This window comes from Podarcis erhardii, assembly GCF_964252035.2.
Source record: "Podarcis erhardii genome assembly, chromosome: 6".
NCBI classification, from domain to species: Eukaryota; Metazoa; Chordata; class Lepidosauria; order Squamata; family Lacertidae; genus Podarcis; species Podarcis erhardii.
In genome coordinates, this window is record NC_138510.1 from 3,196,782 (window position 1) to 3,221,873 (window position 25,092).

The 25,092-nt window shown below is 48.6% G+C and overlaps 1 protein-coding gene across 1 annotated transcript; it reads right to left on the reverse strand.

Moving 5' to 3' along the window:
- Positions 1-1,485: 1,485 nt before the first annotated feature.
- TM9SF4 (transmembrane 9 superfamily member 4) lies at positions 1,486-24,953 on the reverse strand. Its single transcript, XM_081867714.1, has 17 exons — positions 24,795-24,953; positions 22,675-22,774; positions 21,441-21,609; positions 21,178-21,307; positions 18,871-18,994; positions 17,823-17,941; positions 16,246-16,357; positions 13,749-13,819; positions 12,485-12,617; positions 11,339-11,420; positions 11,162-11,237; positions 9,224-9,307; positions 7,617-7,792; positions 6,006-6,069; positions 5,115-5,234; positions 4,428-4,517; positions 1,486-3,732 (listed from the first exon to the last, which is right to left on the reverse strand). The coding sequence occupies exons 1-17, from the start codon at positions 24,948-24,950 to the stop codon at positions 3,583-3,585; spliced, it is 1,956 nt and encodes a 651-aa protein (XP_081723840.1). The 5' UTR covers positions 24,951-24,953; the 3' UTR covers positions 1,486-3,582.
- Between the last annotated feature and the right edge of the window lie 139 nt (positions 24,954-25,092).

Here is a 25,092-nt window from a genome sequence, read left to right on the forward strand (position 1 = left end):
ATGGGTTGCCACTGTCCGGGGTGAGGCAAGTGTTGCACATTAGTTCCTTCACCAGCCAGCATCCATGGGGGGGGGGGGGTTCCTGTTATCTTGGCAGCCCAGGACTTCCATACACGCTGTCCTGGCTTACACCCTGGTGACGTCACTTCAGTGCTGCTAACACAACAGACACAATGTGGGAGGCAGCAGGTCCAAGTTGCCATTTTCTGCAGCCACAGCAGGTGCTGTGATTCTCCAGTGGTTTGATTCCCCCCCCCCCCCCGAGGTGTACTCTATTTCTCTTGAAACAGATGGATGCCAGCCACAGGACACTGAGTGTGTGCTAATATGAAACAAACACCTGCAAATGGAATAGTGGTTCCTAGATAGACTCCTATGTAGATTGAACATACTTAGTGGGCTTAAGAAGCCTTTGTGGAGTGTCAGCTGGAAAAGTATAAAATGGGGGGGCGGGATTGATTGAACAAGAGTGGAGGAAGTAACTTGCTGCTTCAACCCTGAACAAACGAGTGCTTAGAGGGGTTGGGACATACAGCAACATTTTGTTTTTGGTCCTACTTGTTTATACAGTGGTGCCTCGCAAGACGAAAAGAATCCCTTCCGCGATTCTCTTCGTCTAGCGGTTTTTTCGTCTTGCGAAGCAAGCCCATTGACAGCTTAGCAGATTAGCGCTATTAGCGGTTTAGCTGCTTTTAGCGATCAGCTGTTAAGCGGCTTATCAGCGGAACAGCTGATAAGCGGCTTAGGAAAGGGGGGAGAAGTGAAAAAAACCCGCGGGAACTCGCAAGATTTTTTCGCATAGAGAAATTCGTTTAGCGAAGCGCCTCCAAAACGGAAAACCCTTTCGTCTAGCGGGTTTTCCGTCTTGCGAGGTGTTCGTCTTGCGGGGCACCACTGTATTAAATGCCAGTGACATGGAATATAACAGACTAATAAAATTACTGCTGCTAAGACTTATCCCTTGCTCAGAATTCAAGAAGTCTAAAGAGATATTCCCCAAGTCTTGATCTCTTTTTTGGGCTTTGAAATGCCACCTTGAATGACATAAGACCTTTTCAAGTTTGTACTGGTGGCTGTGGCAGGGTCAAAATTAATCCATACATTTAAAGGCAATATTTAAGAAACTATACGGTAAACCCAACACTCCATATATGGTTTCAACAAGACAGGGACTACTCAGAACCTCACCCCTTCAAGGGTAGAAGCAGTAGGGACTCGGGTGGGGAGGACATACACCCTCCCCGGAAGTGGAACAAAGCCATCAGGTAGCTTCAAGAATGGCTGTCCTGCAGGGAGAAGATGGGCATTCTTCCTCTTGCCAGCTCAGACGTCCATGGCAAAGTTTCCCTTCTCACAGAACATCGTTTTTGGCAAATGATGTGATCAGAATGATTAACAGCAGAGCAAATGTGAGTTATGTCACCTGCAACTTGGAAAACCTAAGACAGGTCACCCATGGCTGAAGTTGCACAATCAAAGACACAATGACAACAACAGCATATTTATTTACAGTTGGGCTCAAACAATACATTAAAAAATACAAGAAACATAGTGGAAGGCCAGGGATAGAGCAGTTCTGGTTGGAAAAAGAAAATCACAGGGAGGGGGAGAAAGGACTTGGGGAATAAATCAACATTGCACTCTTCTGATCATTATGTCAGCGCAAGCCTTCCTGCTTCCCACATGGAACAATCCACCCTCCTCCCTGCCCTGATGTTCTGGGGTTTCTCCCAATTCATCGGAGTGAATTGCAAGGGCGCATTGGGTGGGGGAGCCCGTTGCACTAGCTGAAACTCTTCCATACCTCTGCTTCTGCTAGTGTGCAGAATTAGCATACTCCAGGCCCTAGTCAAGTACCCTAATGGTAGCTCAGATCACAGTTCACCAAGGGATCCATAGCAAAAGTAGTAAATGCCATGGCTCCCCCTTTGTCAGACCTTGATTCGTGGCTGGTGTGGCTTTGGCATGGGGGGCAAGGAAGCAATGGGTGGGCAGAGGAGCAATGCAGGAGCAAGGCCCCCATTCCCTGTGAGCCTGCAGGCTCACCCCAGTAGTTTCCTGCAGATACCACTACCACAGGGCAGGTAAATTAAGACACACATAAGAGGCATCATCATTGATGACAAATACATGTTTAACGATCTTAAATATGTGTTCCCAAAGAGATTAATTTTCCATGGAAAAAATGCCCCCCCCCCCAGTGCATGCCTCCCTTCCCCACCCCACCCATGGCATTCCCACTTTTGCCGGAACAGCTCATTCATAAAGCAGAAAACTGCAACTAGACCATTCCACAATTAGACCTAATTTTCAGCAATTGAAAAAAATAATAATTCCAGTATTGTAATTCTGATTACAAATAAGCAAGTTTCTGTTTATCAAAGGAAGTGTTTACAACCATCTCCCAGTAAATTGATTCAGGCTCGTTTGCGATGCGCAGCGCATTAAGAGCGGGGTGTTCCTGTCTCAGAGAAGGGAGACTGCGATCCATTGTGCTTGGCTAAAATATAATTTGATAGCATAACCTTGGTCTTGTGACTACGTAACCTAGTTCACATAGAAGTCGAGAGTAAAGCTGCCAATGCACTTCAATTTCTGGAGGGAGAGACAGAACTGAACAAGTGAGAAAAGGGGGTCGGCCAAATGTGCAGGGGTGTGGGTAGGAAGGGAGAACAATTCCTTTCTTTTGACATTGGGGTCAGGGGAACAGAACTCTCCCAGTTCCCTCCCCTCTCTTGCACATTACAGCAGCAGCTCCCAACATCTGAGCCATTGATTCCTTGGCACATGAACAACAGAGCACGTTTTCCAGTCTCTAAACCTCACCCCAGTGTTGAGAAATCCCCTGGGGTTCCCCCAGGACTTCCAAGTAGCCTTCCTCCAGTTTGCAGGCCTGTTCCACTTTTCAGCAGGCAGTGGTTCCACATCATCAGTTTATCGTGGTTCAAAGCAAGTGAGCGTCCTAAGACAATAGGTGTCTGCCACCATCTGCACTGTGACACTTCCAGCATCAAGCAGCCCAGGGGAGGCAGTCTGAGAGCCCTCCGTGAGAAAACTGCACTTGCCGGAACTGGAGCATGATGAGGTGGCGGCAGACCTTCTTTCTGCCGTCTTGCTCCAAGCAAAGGCACAGCAAAAGGCTACGCTGTGCGATCACCAAAGGATGAATCTTCCCCAAACTCATTCGTGAATTTGTAACCATTGCAATCTCCTATTATTGTCATTACAGAAAATGAATTAGACGAAAAGGAGGGGGGAGAAAGATTACTCATTGAGGGGAATGCGTCTCGGCTAAAAAAAAGAAGAGAGAAAATAAATCCCTTATAACCAGAATAGGATAAAAGTTAAAATGCAAAGTATCTACACACCCTCCCCACCAAGAAACCCGATTCCACGGACACTGTGCCAAAGGTTACATTCCAAAAAATTGAACTATTTTTATTCCTTGTGTCCCCCACTCCAGCCGGGTTTTGTTTCCTTGGGAGAAACAGGAGAGAGGGAGAGAGAGAGAGTTCCCCACTTCCTTCCTAGGAGGAAACAGAGGGGACCAGCTGCTTTGTGCCACGTGGCGCCAGAGCATCTTCAGTCTATTTTCACAGCAGCGTAAATCTTGCGGACAAACATGTAGGCTGCATAGAAGCCAATGGTCCCCGTCAAGAGCCAGAAGGACAGCACCATGAGAGCTGTGTAGCCGAAGTACAGCAAGGAAGGAATGAACTCGACAATGTCCAGCTGCAAGAGAGAACCAGAAGGTCAGAGGAAGCATGTGCCAAAGCCTCTGCAGTAGCCCTCCTAAACCAAGGAAAAGCAGGGTGGGAACCTCGCTTGGCCTTCCACCTCAACCATGTTGTGTATCATGGAACATCCACTAGGGCCAGGGCCTTCTCAGTGATGGCTCTGACCTGGTGGAATGCTCTGTCCCAGGAGACTTAGGGCCCTTCAGGATTTAACCTCCTTCCATTGGGCCTGTAAGGCAGAGCTATTCTGCCTAGCCTTTAATTTGAATTCAGCCTGATCTTTTATTTCCCTTTTCTTCCCTCCCCCTCCCCTTGTATGAAGATCACCTGCTCTGAGACCCCGCAGCTAATTCTCTCCTGGCCTCCTCGCTGGCCCAAGTAGGACCAATTCAGCCAGCTAGCCCTGGGGATTATCTAATTAATTTTTGAATTTTATTGTCATTCATGTTTTTATACTGTATTTTGTGCTGTCTTTATAAATAAGTGTTTTAAATTGTTGTTAGCCGCCCTGAGCCCGGTTTTTGAACCGGGAAGGCCGGGGTATAAATAAAAAAATATTTATTTATCTCCCACCCAAAGTGCTCAAGAGCAGCAAGTTTTGCCCCTCTACAGCCTCCCTGACCAGATATCGCAGCCCATTCAATAGTTACTGAGTGTAGGATTCAGATCTGGTGAAAACAGTAGCAGTACCTTATTCACAAAGTAGAAGACTGCGTAAATCAACACATAGAAGGCAGAACCTCCGGACACTAGGAAAGTCCTCCACCACCATCGATAATCCTGGCAAACAAAGGAAAGACACACGGCATCATTCTGCCAGCACTCTCAACAACCCTCGCAGGTGCCCAGTCGTGTTTGGGCATCCGCTGTTTTGACCACACAAGCTCTGCGAGTGGCATGCTGTGACTGAGAGCATGCAGGTTTGAGATCTTCAGGTGTGCACTCAAATGAGATCTTCAGGTGTGGTGGGCAGTAGATCTGCAGCCCAGGACAGGGGGCGAGCCAAGCTGCTTTCATCCCTGCGGTTCTCTTCAAACTAGGCAAGACTGCAAGCTGAAGACAGACTCTCCAGACACGTGAAAGTGTAAATTCTTCCTCGCAGAAACACAAGCCAAAAACCCTCCCTGAACACAGAAAATTAGCATGCCAGGGAAAAGCCGACTTTCCTCCAGGGTATGCTGGCTTTCTTGTGCAGTTCTGGAAAAGCAATACCGATCAATTCAGATGAATATATTAACTGACTTGTATATTTGAGGACAGGAGCTCTGTCTCTCTACCTAAATCTGATCCATGTTTCCCTTTGAGGCACCTTGCAGAACTGGGTTCCATTCCCTGCAACCCACCAACAACAACCCCAGGATTAATCTGCTCTATTACCTCTGCACAGAGCTGGAAGTACACCATGACGATGCTGATCTGGGAGCAAGAGACCACGAGGATGATGAACACCAAGAAGAGGAAGCCAAAGAGGTAGTAGAACTGGTTCTCCCAAATTGCCTGGATGCGAGAGAAGAAGATGTGCACAAAGGAGGAGACATGAATATGGTGGGACAGCTCTTGATACACAAGAAGCTTGTCGCTTCGCAGAAAAAGGCAGCGAAGCAAACCTACACCACAAACCTCTATCCAATTCTCTCCACTTTAACCCTGGCTTTTCCTCAAAGAATCGGGGGATTATTCAATTGCTTGTGTAACCGAGTTGGCTCTAGACAGGTCTCCCAGAACTAAGTTGCATTTTCAGTTCCGCTGGACCATTTCTTCAGGAGAATTGTAAGGGATCCTGGATCCGTTCTATGCTCATGAAAGGCATCTCTGTCTTGCAGAGCAGCCAGACACCCATCCCTTCTCGCAAGGCATTCACCAATTGGAGATAGTTAAAGAAGCAAAATGTTGCAGCTCAATTTCTGGGGCTGCCACGACCAATAATGGAAGGCTCTGCAGGGCCACATCTCAACCTAGAGTGCAAAGCCCAGAAGACTTGACAAGGGAGAGCAAGCATTCTTCATCCTGCGCACACCCACCCAAAAACATGCTTGTTCTCAGTGCTATTTTTCTAGAAAAAGAGGGGCCGGAGCTCACCATGAACTTCTCCCTGGTTCTCTTAGAATAGCAGTGGCAGCCACTTGAGAGGTGCCGGAGCTGAGCTGAATAAAAGCCCTGCTTGTTCTGACACACCCCATGCCAACACCACTCTTTAAAAAAAAGGCACATGATGCACCTCTCTGGGAAGCCCACGTCAGAAAAGAAGAGAGCAGCAATGGCGCTTACGCTGAAGATGAAGAAAAGTTCAATGAACATGGCTCCGAAAGGCAGAATTCCAGCCATAAGGATCCTAAAGATGAGAGACAGAATTTGGTTACTGTAGGAGCAGGTGTAGATCCAGCGATGCTAGTTAGAGCTGCACACATTGCAAACCTAAGAGCAGGCCAGCTGGATAAGACCCAAGGCCATTTAGTCAAGCACTGTTTCTGACAACAGCCAGCCAGCTGCTTCCAGGAAGCCCATAAGCAGGAAGGCTCTAGGCTGCTTTTCCTCCCCCAGAAACTAGTATTTCATTTGGTTACTATGGGGAGTGGCCATCCATAAGTCTATGTTCCCATCTATTCCATCTCTGGGGCTGTAAGAAAGTTAGGAAGCTTCCCTCGTACCGTCAGCGTTTTGAGCCATCCAGCACAGAGTTGGTGACAACTCTGACAGACAGCAGCTTTCTGAACTCTGTAATGCAAGACCCTTTCAACAGGACATGACCCGGACTGAACCTGGCATTACCTGGCTCCAAAACATATGATCTGGCACTGAGCTACAGTTACATCTTTTCATTTTCTGCCCCTCAAAGTGCCTGAGCCCCACCCTGGTTGGCTGCAGATGATCCAGCTGACTGGGGTGCTGGTGGTGGCAGCAGTATAATAATATAATAATAAAATTTCATTTATACCCCAACCTTCGCGGTTCAGAAAACCGGGCTCAGGTCGGCTAACAACAAATTTAAAACACTTAATTGATGCAACAAAAAACAGCATAAAATACAGTATAAAGCGTGAATAATAAATTCAGAATTCAAAGGTCAATTTAGGGCGGAAAACCATCCAATAAACATTAGATGATCACCAGGGCTAGCTGGCTAAGTTAGTCCTATTTGGGCCAGTGAGGAGACCAGGGGAGAATTAGCTGTGGGATCCCAGAGCAGGTAATCTTCATAAAAAGGGGAGACGGAGGGAAAGAAGGAAGGGGAATAAAAGATCAGGCTAAGTTGCAATTGAAAGCCAGGCAGAATAGCCCTATCTTACAGGCCCCGCGGAAGGAAGTTAAATCCTGCAGGGCCCTGGTCTCCTGGGACAGAGCATTCCACCAGGTCGGAGCCATCACTGAGAAGGCCCTGGCCCTGGTGGAGGATAGTCTGACTTCCTTAGGGCCCAGGACCTCTAAACTATGATTATTGATGACAAGATAAGCCATCCAAGAGGCAGAACTGCTTGCCCTCACTAGAAAGCCTTCCCTTCCAGCAACGGAACAGCACATCCTTTTAAAAATAAGCCCTTGGATGGAGCCATCAAATTCTGGTAGCTCAGCTGAATCCCAAACCCAGCCAGCAGCAGCATCAGTGCTCCAGTTCCTATTTAGAATCATCAAATCCTAGAATCATAGGACTACCTGGCTCATCCACCTGCAGTGCAGGAATCTTTTTGCCCTGTGGGATTTGAACCCATGACCCTGAGAGTCTCATGCTTTACTGCCCAAGGTGGCAGTGGAAGGGCCTAAGGATCTTTCCAAGCTTTTCTGAAGCAACTTGCTCACTGATCTCCAAAAAGAAGAAAAGAAAGAGCTACCCAAAAGTCATTTGGCCCAGCTGCGCAGGAAAGGGTTTTTTGGGTCACTCACCCGACGAATCGATTCATGTACCACCTCTGCTCCGGAATCTGCCTTGGAATCTGATTGGTCCGGACAGGATTGTCGTAAGGCTGCTTGCGAAATCCAAAGTAGTATCCCAGGTAGACTAGGGGCAAGGAGATGCCAAACCACATGCAAAGGAGAGCCACCATGGTGGGGAAAGGGACCTGTAAATGTCAACCCAGCTCTTAGAACAGGTGGCTGGCAGAAGGTGCGGCAATAGCTGAACGGGACCTGGCAAGGCAAGATGTACCTGGAGCCACCCCTTTGCCCCAGAGCATCAAGACGGAAGGTTCACAAGGTGATACTATGGCCTAGCATTTCTTTAGAGAAGGAGTGGGGAACCTTTCGCAGTCCAAGCACCCCATTTCCTGATGGGAAGCCTTTGGGGGACCACATAACAATGGCAGTGAAGCTAGAGGAACAGGTGAGATTATTTTATTTTTTTGGTGAGGTAGCCCACATAAAAGCCAGAGGTTTCCATGCACAGTTACAGCCACACACCCCTCTGCCCAACCTGGCAGGCAAGAGGAATTGTCACAGTTCAAAGACACACTCCCTGCTGGGCAAAAGCACTTGGAAAGACTGGTGTGGCCGGCACAACTGGATCCAAGGCTCTGCACATCTGCCAAATTTAGCCCAGGAGCAGCCAGGAGATAAGGATCTGGTCCACCAGTCAGAAAGAGCTCCCTGATCTGGAAGACACCAGATTGGTGAAGGTGAGTCTAAGAGAACTCGCCTGGCAGGGGGGAAATGAATGCAACACCAGGAAGCTAACGTGGTTTCATAATTCCTAATGTTCAAAATGTGTCCTGCTTGGGTATTTCACAGAATATTTTGGAAAAATCAAGATTTAGAAAATTGTTCTTAAATGTCTTTTTTAATAGCTACAGAAATGGCAGCATCCTCTTGGGGGTGGGGCCTGAGGGGAGGGAGATAATTTCACAGAATGTATCAGGAAGCTTTTAAGGTCTCATGTTTTGTTATGTTCTTTTATATTCTGTTGGAAGCTGCCCAGAATGGCTGGGGCAACCCAGTCAGATGGGTGGGGTACAAGAAACAAATTATTAATTATTATATCATTATTATCATTATTATGCATTGTATGTGTATACTGGTAAAGGTAAAGGGACCCCTGACCATTAGGTCCAGTAATGGCCGACTCTGGGGTTGCAGCGCTCATCTCGCTTTATTGGCCGAGGGAGCCGGCGTACAGCTTCCGGATCATGTGGCCAGCATGACTAAGCCGCTTCTGGCGAATCAGAGCAGCGCACGGAAACGCTGTTTACCTTCCCACTGGAGTGGGACCTATTTATCTACTTGCACTTTGAGGTGCTTTCGAACTGCTAAGTTGGCAGGAGCTGGGACCGAGCAACGGGAGCTCATCCCGTCGGGGGGATTCTGTGGGTTTAACCCACAGCGCCATCCTATGTGTATATTAGGGAAGGCAAAACATATGAGGAGCTTAAAAGGAGCCAACCAACATTTCTTATGTCTCAGAACATATAAACACACACAAATTATGAATATAAGAGTTAGAAAAGAGTAGACCAAGCCAAGTGTTTCCAGAGAGAGCAAAGAGGTGGGAAGATACATACTGCTCCTGACGAGTGCTTGCCCCAGATGAAACAGTTCAGGATGAAGCATATCCCAAAGACAACTCCTGGGTACAGGGTGGCTGTCTGCAAGGAGCAAAACAAGCAGGACTGAATGACGACAGTGGCAGACGGTGTCAGCAAGGCTAATCCTTGGAACCTAATGCAGTTCCTACGCCATTTCACAGCACCAGCACAGAAGGCAGCAGCCTGAGAGCCTCTGCAAGGGCCGGTGATCCACAGACCAAGATATGACTCACAAAGCCCCCAATTCAAATTCCAGATCTGCCACAGATTAGTTCCCTCAACACACATTGCTTCAGCACCTGCAACTGTTGGGATGTTCCATTCCATCTTAAGGAACAGACATGGGACTGTTGCATGTCACATGTCTGTAAGACACATCAGCATTGCATGCTGGGAACTTCCGTTTGTGTACAGCTTTCTGTTTTGCTTTGGACACGAAGGAGATCAGACATGTTTCCTTTTGTCCTGATCTACGCTGAATAAACCTGCTTGTAAATATGCTCACACAGCCTCTCCTGCCACTTCTGTCTGCGCAGCGTTTCTCTGCTGAATAGCGTGCTCCGTCTTCTAAAGCCTGGGTTGCATATTTATGCTGCACCAAGGACCGGAGTTTGCCTGGCACACCAGCCGGTGGGCTGGAGCCAGCTGGGGGCCTGCCAATTGCCCCCGTTTCCTTGGATGCATTGCAACAGCAACATGGTGATAACAATATTGACCAGCCACACAGGACTGTTGTAAAATTGAAATGGGAGAAGGAGTGCAAAGTCTCTGCACACTCAAAGGTACTTCCTTTCAGTTTTATCAAAAGGGACTTCAGGTAATAAACACATAAAATTGCTACCTACCTACTTAAAAGTGCTAGGAATAATCCTCATCTCAGTTTGCACTCCTGATGCTTTCAGTTTTATCAAAACGGACTTTCAGCAATAAACACATAAAATTGCTACTGACCTACCGTCCTACCTACTGACCTAAAAATTTATCTACTTGGAAAATGCTAGGAATCATCCTCATCTCAGTTTGCACTCCTGATGCTGTGGGGTAAAAGTCTGAAAGCATCCCAGAAGCAAACAGTGAAGTCCCAGAGCACAGACTAAACACAAGATTTGATGTGGAGAAGCAAAAGCTGCAGGGACCTGCAAAGCTGCATGAGTTATTCAAACAGCCAAATTCAACTTATTTATTTAAGGAATCTGTAGTCCCTCTCTTCATTCTGGAGCCCCAGGGTGGCAAGCAACATTATAATTGCAAATACTAATAAAAATCTAAAGGTAAAGGGACCCCTGACCATTAGGTCCAGTCGTGACCGACTCTGGGGTTGCGGCGCTCATCTCGCTTCCGGGTCATGTGGCCAGCATGACTAAGCCGCTTCTGGCGAACCAGAGCAGCGCACGGAAACACCATTTACCTTCCCACTGGAGTGGTACCTATTTATCTACTTGCCCTTGGACGTGCTTTCGAACTGCTAGGTTGGCAGGAGCAGGGATCAAGCAACGGGAGCTCACCCCGTCGTGGGGATTCAAACCGCCGACCTTCTGATTGGCAAGCCCTAGGCTCTGTGGTTTAACCCACAGTGCCACCCGTGTCCCAAGAAAAATCTAGAACAAAATCAATCAATATCATAAAATCCACCAACGATAAATAAAACAGGCGGCGGCAGCAAGAAATCATTTGCACTGTGCCCTTTATCCCTCCCCAAAGCCTGATTTCTTCTATTATGCCTATTTTCTGTTGTAAAGCAAAGTTCAGATTCCAAGGTATAACACCCCCAGCAACTCTATCCCGAGATTATGCCAGGGCCCCTTCCAACAGCCACAGTGGTTATCTCATCATCAGAAACAAATGAGGCTCCGCAGTTTGCCCTCACGCACTTTCCCAAGTCCCTCTGGGTTTGTGAAGATAAGTATCACTTACGCAGAAAGCCCCTTTCTTCCACCGGTGGCCTTTCAGTGTCCGATAGAGTCGACCAGCGGAGAAACCACCAAAAACCCTAGTGCAGAGGACACAGAGAGGAGAAACAGATGGTTACCTCCCATCACAGGTCAGGCAGAGGGATGATGGCTGACACAAGGGACAAGTCACACCACTTACCCCATGAACATGAAGAGGAAGCAGGCTGTGGTCATTAGGGCACCTCGGCTGGAAGGAGACAGCATCCCCAGCATGGCCACAACTGAAAGGCAAGGCAAAGAGGATTAAGGCCCACCACTCACAAACCAATACTCCTCTGCAGAAAGCTAACCTGCCGGAATTCAGAGAGCCCTTGCACACTGAAAAGGGGTGTGTGTGCTTTGATGAGTATTCACAAAGCACATTTGTTCACCATGGCACTATTTTTCAAATTTCCTATCCCCACTTGTTTTTTCAAACAGGCTTGAAGTGGGTTAGCGAGCAGTCATTAATAATAATAATAATAATAATAATAATAATAATAATAATAATAATAATATATTTGTACCCCACCCATCTGGCTGGGTCTTCCCAGCCACTCTGGACGGCTTCCAACAAAGATTAAAAATACATGCTTGGTTCCCTGTAGCTTTGCTTCTTGCACTGAGGGAACCGCCAGAAGGCCCTCAGTGCTGGACCTCAGCGTCTGGGCAGAATGATGGGGGTGGAGATGCTCCTTCAGGTATACTGGGCCAAGGCCGTTTAGGGCTTTCAAGGTCAGCACCAACACTTTGAATTGTGCCCGGAAACGTACTGGGAGCCAATGTTGGTCTTTCAAGACTGGTGTTATGCAGTCTTGGCGGCCGCCCCCAGACACCAGTCTAACTGCCGCATTCTGGATTAGTTGTAGTTTCCGGGTCACCTTCAAGGGTAGCCCCACGTAGAGTGCATTGCAGTAGTCCAAGCGAGAGATAACTAGAGCATGCACCACTTTGGCAAGATAGTCTGTGGGCAGGTAGGAGACATAATCCCTAAACAGCTCGGATATACATTTAAAGCAAACAACTATTAACAGCACACGATTCCCTAGAATGCAAAGGGGTCTTTCAAGGGGGTGGGCGCCGTCAGTATGTGGCTCCAAGAGGAAACTGACACCTGAGCATCAGAATGCAGACAAGCCGATGTCTTGGCAATTGCCAAAAGGGCTTTGATGTAAGGCCACATCTCCCAGCATAGAGGGACTAGCTTGTTCAACAAGCTGTCTTCCTCCTTAGCCTCTAGAGTCTCTTCTCCCCTGCCCACTTTTCACAAAGAAGCACTCCCAGGCTCCCCAGGTGGGATACTCACAAATAACAATCAGGATCATGCAAAAGAGCTGGATTCCAGAGCCCAGGAGGGAGCTGAGGATCATGGGATACTGAGGCGGCCTGAAAACATCACCGTGCACCAGCTTCCACCCAGATTCCTCCATGGTGTCTTCCTGCAGGGGAAATCGACACACAGGGGGATTGAAATCAAGCCCCACAAAATGGACTGCCACATACACGTCTCTCTCCCCCCCCCCCCCGACAGCCACAGAGATGTACAGAGAATGTCCTCCCCTCCCAAAGGGCTCTCCTCTTTGCAAGTCACCACATTTCACAAAACCTTAAGGCCCTTCTGGGTACTGCCTGCAGCTGAAAAGTGTTTCACCCCAGCAAGGAATGAGAAGGCAGGCCTGGTAAGGTCTGCCGAGAATCTGCTGTTAAGTGGTTAAGCCCTAGTATAAACTCTGGACTAGCAAGGGACTCTCTACCCACATCACTAGCTATGGAATTTGATGCCACAAGACACAGCAGTGCTTTTAAAAAGGGATCGGTCAGGTGAACAGCAGAAAGTGACCAGGTGGCTACTGGACATTATAGCTATGTGCTACTATGTTCAGCCTTGCTCCAGTAGGCTTCCTGAGGCATCCACCTGGCTGACAATAATAAGAATTTATTATTTATACCCCGCCCATCTGGCTGGGCTTCCCCAGCCACTCTGGGCAGCTTCCAAAAAAACATTAAAATACTGCAATACATCAAACACTAAAAGCTTCCCTAAACAGGGCTGCCTTCAGCTGTCTTCTAAAAGTCTGGTAGTTGTTGTTCTCTTTGACATCTGGTGGGAGGGTGTTCCACAGGGCAGGTGCCACTACCAAGAAGGCCCTCTGCCTGGTTCCCTGTAACTTGGTTTCTTGCAGTGAGGGAACTGCCAGAAGGCCCTCGGTGCTGGACCTCAGTGTCCGGGTAGAATGATGGGGGTGAAAACGCTTCTTCAGGTATACTGGACCTTTGAGGGCATTTAGGGCTTTAAAGGTCAGCACCAACACTTTGAATTGTGCTTGGAAACGTACTGGGAGCCAATGTAGGTCTTTCAAGACCGGTGTTATGGGAAACCCAGTGCTGAATAAAGTCGGATTTAATCCAGCTGAGCTCCTCTTACATTCTCTACCCATTTCCTTGGCTACCTCCCCTCTACCCTTCTCAAAAGGAGATTCTGGGAACGTTCTCAAGATGCAAGGAAGGGTCTCCACTCCCTCTCCACCCCACCCCACCCGCCAGCCCCAAGCACATCATGCTTCTCGTACAATGTCATCTTCCTTGTTGTAGTTGGCAATATCCTTCCGGAGCGTCCGGATGATGATCATGCTGAGAATACCTGAAACGAATAAGACCTGGAATGAATGAACTGCAGTTTATTCCACTGAGCACCTAAGCACCTGCAAGCCAGCAGCACATGGGAACAGAGGGTCATGAGGAGTGATGCGTCAGTCGACACAGAGTCCCCCACAGCCCACATCTGCCCACAGTGCTTCAGCCATGTCCTCAGACAGTAGCAATGGGGGGTGAGGTTGTGTTCACACAGCAAGAATTGCACTTTTGAGTCCCCTACGCCAAAGGAGCTGCTGCTGCTGCTGCTGCTACAAGTATTCATTTTCACATTTTCTCACGCCTTCTGCTGACGCACATGGGGTCACAGCAAAAGCAGTGGAAGTTGCCACTTGGACAGGCCCTTGGAGGGCATTCTTTTCTTCTTCAGAGGCACTTTAAAAGTGTCTCTTTCTTGGGCTGCCATGTTGGGCAGTGGGGCCCAAGGGGAGGAGGGGAGAAAAAGCAAGGTAGCCAAGTAAAGGGAGCCAGAGGGATCTATACCTGTTCTTGGATATACTCAAGATTAAGTTATAACCCCTGTAACTCCCAGGACTTTATTATACTCACACCAGTGTTAATACCCTTACAACTCTTTTTAACCAGGTAAACAGTACCTCTGTGTCGTAGTGGAATGACTTGTGTCCTACGTATGGACTGTCTGAAGTATTTCATATATTCCTCACTAATAGTAATAATAGTAATAGTAATAATAATAATAATTTATTTGTACCCTGCCCACCTGACTGGGTTGCCCCAGCCACTCTGGGAGGCTTCCAACATATATAAAACCATTATAAAACATTACACATTAAAAAGCTTCCCTATACAGTCATACCTCGGGTTACAGCCGCTTCAGGTTGCGTTTCTTTCAGGTTGCGGACTGACGAAACCCAGAAGTACTGGAACGGGTTACTTCTGGGTTTCGGCAGTCACGCATGCGCAGAAGCGCTAAATCGTGCTTTGCACATGCGCAGAAGCGCCGAATTGCAACCCGCGCATGTACAGACGCAGGTTACAAACGCTGCGGGTTGCAAACGTGCATCCCGCATGGATCATGTTCGCAACCCAAGCATCCACTGTACAGGGTTGTGTTCATATGTCTTCTAAAGGTTATATTCCATTCCATTCTATTGTATTGCATTCTATTCTAAGCAGATAATGTTCTTTATTGAACTTATTCTTATTTTTAAAAAAATCACTACATCCCTCGTTTCTTGCAATGCTCTCGTTGTGCACCAGGGGGCGCCCCTTCCTTCCAAAACGGGTCAAAAGGAAGCCTTGTGCCTTGGCCCTCCTCTCATGCAGCAACACAAAATTGCTTGCAGCAGTTTCCATCCAGTGTGCAGGGCCTGTGAGTTGCACCAAAACACAGGCATGCTGAGGAAGTGGCACATACAGGGTGCAGCATGGACTGTGGCCCTTACCCTACACTGCTTGGCCACAACTGAAGGGAACGTGATGCACGATCCAGCCCTGCCGCAGCTCAACCCCATCTGCAGGCAGCAAAACTGAGACGCAGACGACACCAGGCACTGAGCAAAGACAAGCAGCTAAGGACACTGACGGACACACAAGTTGCTGGTGAAGAAAACCGCAGTGACCAGACCGGGTGCCAGAAGCATTCAGCACCTATTTACAACCAGCTTCCAATCCTTGCAATACCCTCACAGTGTTTCAGAGTCTACCTATGAAGCGGAATGAGGAGGCAGAGCAGAACGTGCCATTCTAGGCCTGAGACTGTGTTTCTACACCAAGGACACCTTGCAACCACAACAGGGTGAAAAACAAGGTGGGATAGAAACTGCAGCCCTTATGTCTTGGGTTTCTCTTTTGTTTTATTATGAGGCAGTCTTTCCAAAGTCCTTTTACATGGGTAGTAGACCCAGCCAGGATCATCGGGCCACGTGGTGAGGGTAGAATTCGAACCCAAGCCCACTGGACTATTTCTGATTTGTTACTCTTTCACTCAGCATATACATAAATGATAGCCCAGCTGGGTCTACACGACTTAAAGGTAAAGGGACCCCTGACCATTAGGTCCAGTCATGACCGACTCTGGGGTTGCGGCGCTCATCTCGCTTTATTGGCCGAGGGAGCCGGCGTACAGCTTCTGGGTCATGTGGCCAGCATGACTAAGCCGCTTCTGGCGAACCAGAGCAGCACACGGAAACGCCGTTCGCCTTCCTGCCGGAGTGGTACCTATTTATCTACTTGCACTTTGACGTGCTTTCAAACTGCTAAGTTGGCAGGAGCTGGAACCGAACAACGGGAGTTCAACCCGTTGCGGAGATTTGAACCACCAACCTTCTGTTCGGCAAGCCCTAGGCTCTGTGGTTTAGACCACAGCGCCACCCGTATCCGGTCTCTATTCCTACCATATAGCGGCAAGATAATGACTCCCCACCCAACAAAACCCCCTGGCTTCTCTCTTACCCGAAAGGAAGAACACGACCACGACGGAGTTAATGATGGAGAACCAGTGGATCTGCACGTCACTCATTGTGAGGTAAGTGTCCCAGCGAGAAGCCCATTTGATGTCGCTTTCCTACAGGAGAAGTTTAGCTAGTTAGTAGGTTAATTGAGTTGGTCCACTATTATTCCCACGCTGGAGATGGAAAGTTGAGGCAAAGGGGTAAGTGGGGTATTTGCTTTTCTGCAAATCAGTGCTTTATGAATACAGTGGTGCCCCGCAAGACGAATGCCTCGCAAGACGGAAAACTCGCTAGACGAAAGAGTTTTCCGCTTTGGAGGTGCTTCGCAAAACGAATTTCCTATGGGCTTGCTTCGCAAGACAAAAATGTCTTGCGAGTTCCTGCGGGGTCTCCCCCCCCCTTTCTAAGCCACTTATCCGCTAAGCCGCTAAAAGCCGCTAAGCCGCTAATAGCGCTAATCCGCTAATAGCGCTAATCCGCTAATAGCGCTAAGCCGTCAATGGGCTTGCTTCGCAAGACGAAAAAACCGCTAGACAAAGAGAATTGCGGAACGGATTCTTTTCATCTTGCGAGTCACCACTGTAAAGAAATAACCCACAGGAGTTGTATTCAACTAGGTTCCACTCAGAAATTAATGGCCCCAGCTAGCCCATGGATTTCAGTGGATCTACTCAGAGCATGACTGGCACTGGATGTAAATGCAAATGCAAACACACACACGCACACACACACACACACACCACTGCCCAAGAAGAAAACAAGACAATAATCCTAAAGATCAAGAGAAGACCAGCTCTGTTGACCAGAGAAGGAGAAAATTGCAGGGAGCTGGCATCCCCTCTGCTCACTTCCCTGTTAGCATGTACATTCAGCTCCAACCGACAAGATTCCCTGGGACTGCAAGCTCTGGGCCCATGCATCAGCCAGAGGTCTAAAGGCTGCTACGTTCATGCTACAATTCACTTGACAGAAAGAGGGATTTACAGTAAATCTTGTACATAAATAAATAAATGAACGAACGACATGAAAAGGCAAATCACACCCAATTCCAAAGCAGCAGACTAGGGGACAGAAAGGCACACCAGCCAGAAATGCCCTAACAGGTTCCCCAAAGGCTGAAATGGAGCAGGGCTTTTCACAAGATGGGGGCCACCACCTAAAAAGCCCTGCTTCTTCAACATGGCACCCTCCTGATGCCTTGGACTGCAGCTTCCATCAGCGCATGCTGGCTGGGACCGATGGGAGTTGTAGTCCTAACCTGGGGAAAGGTGTTTTTGTGACTCCGTAATTTTTTCTTTGCAGGTGGCACCCGAAGCAAGCTTTCTCCTGTTGAGTCTTAACCTGTGGTGGGGAACCTACTTGATTTTAAAAGAAATGTACAGGAGATGAAAAGAGTTCCCTTAAAGACAGCTGAGGCCCTCCATATCCATGTTCCAACACTGTTTCCCACTCTTCTTTTAATTAGGGTTTCCCAGCCCTCGGACATCTTCTCCCCACGGTGACCATTTCCCCTACACCAATTCCACCTCCTCCCCTCTTTCTCCTCTCCCCTCCCCAAATAAAAAACCTGGCCCTCACCTCCCAATGCACAGAGTAGGTAAAAAGCAGCTTGTTCTCCTTCGTGGGGTCAATCTCTTGAGGAGCGGAGTTGGCAGCTTCAGGCAGGACACAGGCACCCCTTTCGTCAGCTTTCAGATCTAGGGGGCAAAAAAACCTCACGCGTCAGAAGAAGCAGCCTGACTCCAGAGACCCAGGCCCTATACAAGCTTGGGGTCCCCTCACCCTCCAACTAGCCTTGCGTGGCAATCCTCTGGCTGCGCTGCCCTGCATGTTCCTCCGGTTGCACAAACACATACACAGGAATGTAGGAAGCTGCCCTTACAGTAAGACCATTGGTCCATCTTGCTCAGTATTGTCTACAGTGGCTCTCCAGAATTTCAGACACAGCGTGTCTCCCAACCCTACTAGAGATGCTGAGGATTGATGCTCTACCCCTGAGCTATGGCCCTGAGCTACGTATCCCTACCATGTTCCTGCTGCAAAAGCAGCAATGCGTGAAACAGTTTTTCATGGAGTCAGACCTTTGATCCCGCCACACCAGAGATGGAAGCCTATGCACCCACTTCCCATGGTGCTAGAGGACTCCCATCAGCTGCACACCCAGTGTAGCCAATGGCCAGGGGCAAGGGAAACGGGAGTCCCAACAATTTATGGTTCCCCACCCTTCACCTGCATTGGCCGGCAGTGACTCTGCAAAATGTGCAGGTCCCCTTCTAAGCGATTTCTGTGAAATGGACCAGGCTGGCTGCACCTGCCTGCCCATGTTTTTTTGCCAATGAGTGAAGTCAGGAATCCCTGGTGTCCCAAACTGCTCCTGTTTCCCAATCCCATTCTGTGTACTTTTCCTGCTTTGTAGGTCCACGCCTAAAGCCAGCCAGAGAGAACATGCAAGAAACCCTCAAGATTGAGCAAGAGCTGCTCTCTCCCTCCCATAGCTCACCCCAAACACATCATCCAATGGGATCTCCTCTCCCACCTGTACTTTCTTCTCCAAAATGTCCCTCTTAGTTCAAGTCCAGAGCTTGGCCCTCCCTCTCAACACAAAGCCCTTGCTCTCTTCTCTTACCAGCAAGCTTAATGCTCTGTGGAACGACCTCAAAGCGGACCACCCTGTAGGTAGGCTCTTGGTTCTCTTCCACATCCTCTCTGTGGTAGTAAAGGATGAAGGAGAGGTGGTTGTGCAGGTAGAACTAGAACAGATGGGATATCAAGAGAGATGTTAGAAGCCCTGGAGGAAGAAAATACAAATTAATTGGGGCGATGTGCACTATCTCGCCAAGTGGTTTGCAGGCTCAGAGGTCTCCTTCGTGTGTTGCACTTCTCCTCAAATTCTTCATGATAGGGGAGTACAGATTAGAAGATACAGTCATGCCTCGGGTTAAATATGCTTCAGGTTTAGTGTTTTCAGGTTGCGTTCCGCGGTGACCCGGAAGTAACGGAATGGGTTACTTCCGGGTTTCACTGCTCGCACATGCGCAGACGCTCAAAATGACGTCACACGCATGAGCAGAAGTGGCAAATTGCAACCCGCGCACGCGCAGGTTGTGTTCTGCTCGGGATGCAAACGGGGGTCCGGAACGGATCCCGTTCACATCCAGAGGTACCACTGTACATCAAACTACAGACTCACAACCTGCCCTGGGGGGGGGGGGGTTCCAGGGATTGTGTGAAAAGCTGATATCACATATAGCCAGAACCACCCTCTGTGCAACCACCCCTATCGTTCCAGGGCCAACACACTGAGTGAGCCTTGCCCACCATGCAAGGCGGAGAGCATTTAAGCTTTCTGACTTGCTTATGAGGCTCTGGGAGGCGCCTGCTTGGTCTCATGCAAGAGCCTCTCAGAGCCCCAAAAGCAAGCCAGAGAGCTTAAAAGTGCTTTCCACAGCAGGAAAACCCAGCATGGAAAATCCATCTTGCGTGCATTCAATTTGTGCAATCGCAGCTGGCCAGCCGCCCAGTGTGTTAAGCTATGATCGTGCAACCCATTTAGGATGCTGCCCCCACTCCCCCGGCAGAAGATAATTCAGAATTTGGAAATCAGAATAGATTGCCCATATCAAACCATTGGGCTAATATTTATTTGGCTCTCAAAATCCAGGCTTCCTCTTTTGTATGGGACGTATTAGACTGCAAGCCTGTCAGCATTTGGCTTTTAAAAATCCCTGTACAGCACAAAAATATTTGTACAGCACAGAAGGAAAAACTTTAGGTGTCTGACAAATAAACAGTAATTCCCAGCTCTCACACATTTACCAGTCTATGTGTCACCTGATCTCCAGAGGGCAGGAAGGAGAGGGCAGGCTTAGTGTCCAGGCAGCCCGAATACTTTGGGAGAGCAGCATGCAAGTTTGTGGTAAACACCGCCTGAATTTTCCTCACTGCCACCTTTCAGTTTCTGGCATGTGTGCACATGCGCATTCAGATTTCCATACAACATTCACAGCAAGTTCAAAGGCCTATGGTTGGTACATTCAGTATTACAATGCAAAATAAAGTGTGCTTTAAAGGGAACTGCTGTGGTTGGAGGATGGATGGCGGCTAACAGATTGAGGTTGAATCCTGACAAAACAGAAGTACTGTTTTGGGGGGGACAGGAGGTGGGCAGGTGTGGGGGACTCCCTGGTCCTGAATGGGGTAACTGTGCCCCTGAGGGACCAGATGCGCAGCCTGGGAGTCATTTTGGACTCACAGCTGTCCATGGAGGCGCAGGTCAATTCTGTGTCCAGGGCAGCTGTTTACCAGCTCCATCTGGTACGCAGGCTGAGACGCTCCCTGCCCGCTGTCTGTCTCACCAGAGTAATACATGCTCTAGTTATCTCCCGCTTGGATTACTGCAATGCACTCTACGTGGGGCTCCCTTTGAAGGTGACCCGGAAACTACAACTAATCCAGAATGTGGCAGCTAGACTGGTGACTGGGAGCAGCCACTGAAACCACATAACACCAGTCTTGAAAGCTCTACATTGGCTCCCAGTACGTTTCCAAGCACAATTCAAAGTGTTGGTGCTGACCTTTAAAGCCCTAAACGGTCTCGGTCCAGTAGACCTGAAGGAGCGTCTCCACCCCCATCGTTCTGCCCGGACACTGAGGTCCAGCACCGAGGGCCTTCTGGCAGTTCCCTCACTGAGAGAAGCCAAGTTACAGGGAACCAGGCAGAGGGCCATCTCGGTGGTGGCACCCGCCCTGTGGAACGCCCTCCCGCCAGATGTCAAAGAGAAGAACAACTACCAGACTTTTAGAAGACAGCTGAAGGCAGCCCTGTTTAGAGAAGCTTTTAATGTTTAACAGACCACTGTATTTTAATACTTTGTTGGAAGCCGCCCAGAGTGGCTGGGTATAAATAATAAATTATTATTATTATCATTCTCACCTTGCGGCTGTCCATGAACCCGAGCCGATAGCCATGCTCAAACTGGATGTCTTTCTCCTTGTTCTTCTCTTCCTCCTCGCGGTTCGAGTAGAATTCCAGCCGCGTGGCCACAGGCAGGTTGTCGGCGATGCTGCAAAGATAAGCCCTCGAGTCAGAGCTACTTGCCCACTGCTGCCACCCAGGGGGCCCCTCCTTGACTCGCCATAAGCAAGGAGGACTCCCACTGAGTTGCTCTGTCTCATGCTCAGAGGACAGAGACTCACAGGTGGACATAGTATTCCTCCTGGATCCGTTCGGCGATCAGCTTGCTCGCTTCCTTGGTCAGGGTTACAGGCTTGCTGGGGGATTCGCACAAAACCTCGCACTTCTTCTCAACGTTCATGAAAACCTGGAATGGCGTGTTGACAATCCGGTCCCCTCTAAGGACCTCACCTGCAAATGAAAGGCAGGCAGGGAGAATGAGAATGAGAGAGCTCACAGCAGTGAGTGGCAGAACAAACCCCCAGCCTTCAAACTTTGGCATCTCCTGCTGTAAACATCTCAAGTCTCAAGCTGACAGCTGGAACAGACCCTACTGGGCAAGATTAGGAGCCAGGAGCCTGTGGCCTTCCAAAGGTTTTTGGATTTAGATGACTCCCATCAGCCACAGTCACCTTGGTCAATGGTCAGGGATGATGGGAGTTGCCCTCCAGCAACTTCAGGAAAGACACAGGTTCCCCATCGCTCTTCTAGGTGGGCCAGTGATCTGATTCAGGACAAGGCAGCTTTAGAGGTTAAATAATCCAAACACACCAGTGGTTCCCAAAGGGGATGGGACCACACCTGTTGGGGGGATTACCTGGGGGTGGTACTAAGAGGCAAGGGAGTAGCAGGGGGGCGCTGGAGGTGTAAATGGCAATCGTATCTTGAAAAGCTGGTATCACCGAATCCAGTTCACTGCTGTTCTTGAATTAACTCAGCTAAATAGTTTCAACTGGATTTGGAATAAATGTGCAATTAATTGTTACTGTTTTGAATTTTATAGTGTTTTTATCTTCCTTAGCGGGTCATGCAAACGGCCATTCTGAATAATGCTTTTCATAGGCTAGAGGGCACTGGGATCAATTTATGGAACTAAGGGGCGGTGGCCCAAAACACTGAAATATACCATCTGTCTTACTGGGAGGACCATGTGCTTGCTTTATTCTTCTTTACCAGGCATTCTGGGTGGAACTGGCACCTCAACCCTTCCATTTAGAAACTACCAGTTTCCCCAGAGAGATCCACCCTCATGATTAAAGCATTAAGAGCGTCAGCCCAAATGAATAACTGATTGCCCATTGCATTCTGGACTACAGGCAATAGTAGAGGAAGGGGAGACTGCAATATGCTGGAGCCAGGGCCTTGGGGAAAGGGCTGGAATGGGTGCCCCCACTTCATGTACACAGCGCACGGATCCTGCAGTCAACCACAGACACCAAAGTATGCAAAGAAAAGTGGAGGACTCTGTGCCCTTACCTAGATTTTCAGCTTTATATGTGACTGTCTGCGGATGGCAGAAAGGTAAGGAGTAATATTCATAAGGTAGCTGCGTTCGTGAACTAGTGAGCTTCACAGCCTGGAAAAACAAGGGGATTATCAGATTCATTGTTCCAGCTCTACCAAGAGGGAAGGAAGTTCCCTAGTTTCCACGTTTACAACTGGACCAATGCCCCTCTACCCCTTCCATGGAGATAAATTATGTAACACAGAGGAAACATACAAGACAGGATATGGCCATCGAGACACCAGGGCTTGGCTGCATAAAAATGTTTTTATGCTCTGCAGGACTTGCCAAACCTTGCTGGCATCGGTGTGGAAGCTTACATGGCAAGATAAAGCCCACAGCTTTAGTTAAAAAAATAAAACAAAGAGGCCACGGAAGGTTTGAGCCTATGTCTGACCCGCCCCCAAGAGGCTGCAAACAACCCCAGAACCATGTATTAATGGTCTTGGAGAACTTAACTTCCTGTAGTACTTGATCCTACCCACACCCCTCAAAAATGCTGAAGCACAGACATAGGAAACCACTGTGGTTTTCAGCTTGTTATAGCTGCAAGGAAAACATTATGGGAATGGAACCTACAATTCTTTAAAAGGATTCACAGGGCATTCAGCATTTTTACAACACTTTAGAACAGACTTCAACATTTTCAGGTTTGGGATGCAGTTTTATTGAAACATGATTCCCGGTTTTTTATTTTTTTTTAAAGTAAATGTCTCTCTGCCCTTTCTCTTGCACTCTCTCTTTTGCCAGGCATATCTACACAGACTTTAGAGGAAGGGAAATCAGCATGGTGGCCCTTTGGATGTTGTGGGACTCCAATTCCCATCAGCCCCAACCACCAGGCCAATGGTCAGGGATGCTGGGAGTCGACTGTCCCCTGATCAGATGTAACCCCCCACCACAAACAGGCTTGGGGGATCAGACCCTGCAGCACCACGAAGAGACTCTGAAGGCCCACATGCACCTGTGGGTGCCATGTTAGCAACACATGTTGTAGGGCGTGAGAGAGATATTCCTCTCATTGGTGTCCGAAAGCCATAGCTCAAGAAAATGTTCCTTGGGAATGCTGTCACTACTTTGCAAAGCGCTCTCTGCTCCTTCAAGGCTCCCACCAGGGTTCACAAATGGCCCAACCGAACTGCCAAATATTGCCGGGTGATCATCTATTGTTTGATCGTGGCCATAGGTACCTTTTCTCCTTATAATTTCATTAGCGAGCCCTTTCCTAAGGGCAGCTTGCTCGCTAGCCCTACGGCAGCTGGGGCCAACTTAGCTGCACAGCAGACGCTCCTCCTGCCAGCTGCTGGCTAGAGCTACAAGCATTTCCAAACCGGAAGGCAACCCTCACTCATTAGATGGCATCAAGGCAGTCTCACAGACATTCAGCCCAACACGAGAGAAGGAGGATGTTATGAGACACATCCCACTGGGCAACTTTGGGAGGAAGGGCAGGATATAAATGTAATAAAAATAAAATAATAAGTAATAATAAACCTATGTATTCCACTCTGAGCTCTTATGGGGGAAGGAAAGTACAAAATGTTTAACGTAATAATTCATCCTTTTTTAAAAGGGCATTATTAAAGGTAAAGGGACCCCTGACCATTAAGGTCCAGTCGTGACCGACTCTGGGGTTGTGGCACTCATCTCGCTTTATTGGCTGAGGGAGCCGGCGTACAGCTTCCGGGTCATGTGGCCAGCATGATGACTAAGCCGCTTCTGGCGAACCAGAGCAGCGCACGGAAACGCCGTTTACCTTCCCGCTGGAGCGGTACCTATTTATCTACTTGCACTTTGACGTGCTTTTGAACTGCTAGGTTGGCAGGAGCAGGGACCAAGCAACAGGAGCTCACCCCATCGCAGGGATTCGAACCGCCGACCTTCTGATCGGCAAGTCCTAAGCTCTGTGGTTTAACCCACAGCGCCACCCGCGGCCCTAAGGGCATTATTACTGTTTCGCAAATATAGCTAACTAATGGTATTCCAGGTTGGCATAAGTACCACTGTTTATTATTGTTACACACACACACACACACACACACACACACACGGTGTGTGCCTATTCAAATGGTCAACCACTTCACCAACCTACCTTTATTTCTACAGGATCCTTTTGGTGGAAGTTGATGGGTGCCACCCCCGGCACGTAGAAACTGCTCACCCCATGGCACAAGAGCAGTAGCACCACTGGACACGTGAGCTTCTCCTGCAACGAGAAAGGAGATTTTGTCTCCATAGCCAAAGGCATTCAGGGAGAGGCAAGCAATTCCCAACACTGGTTGGCTGTTTGTTTGTTTTTAAGCCTGAACACAAAACTGAGCCACACAGCTGGCTCAGTAATTTTGGGCAAATCCGCAAGAACTGCAGAAGTCGCAGACAGAGGGGAAACC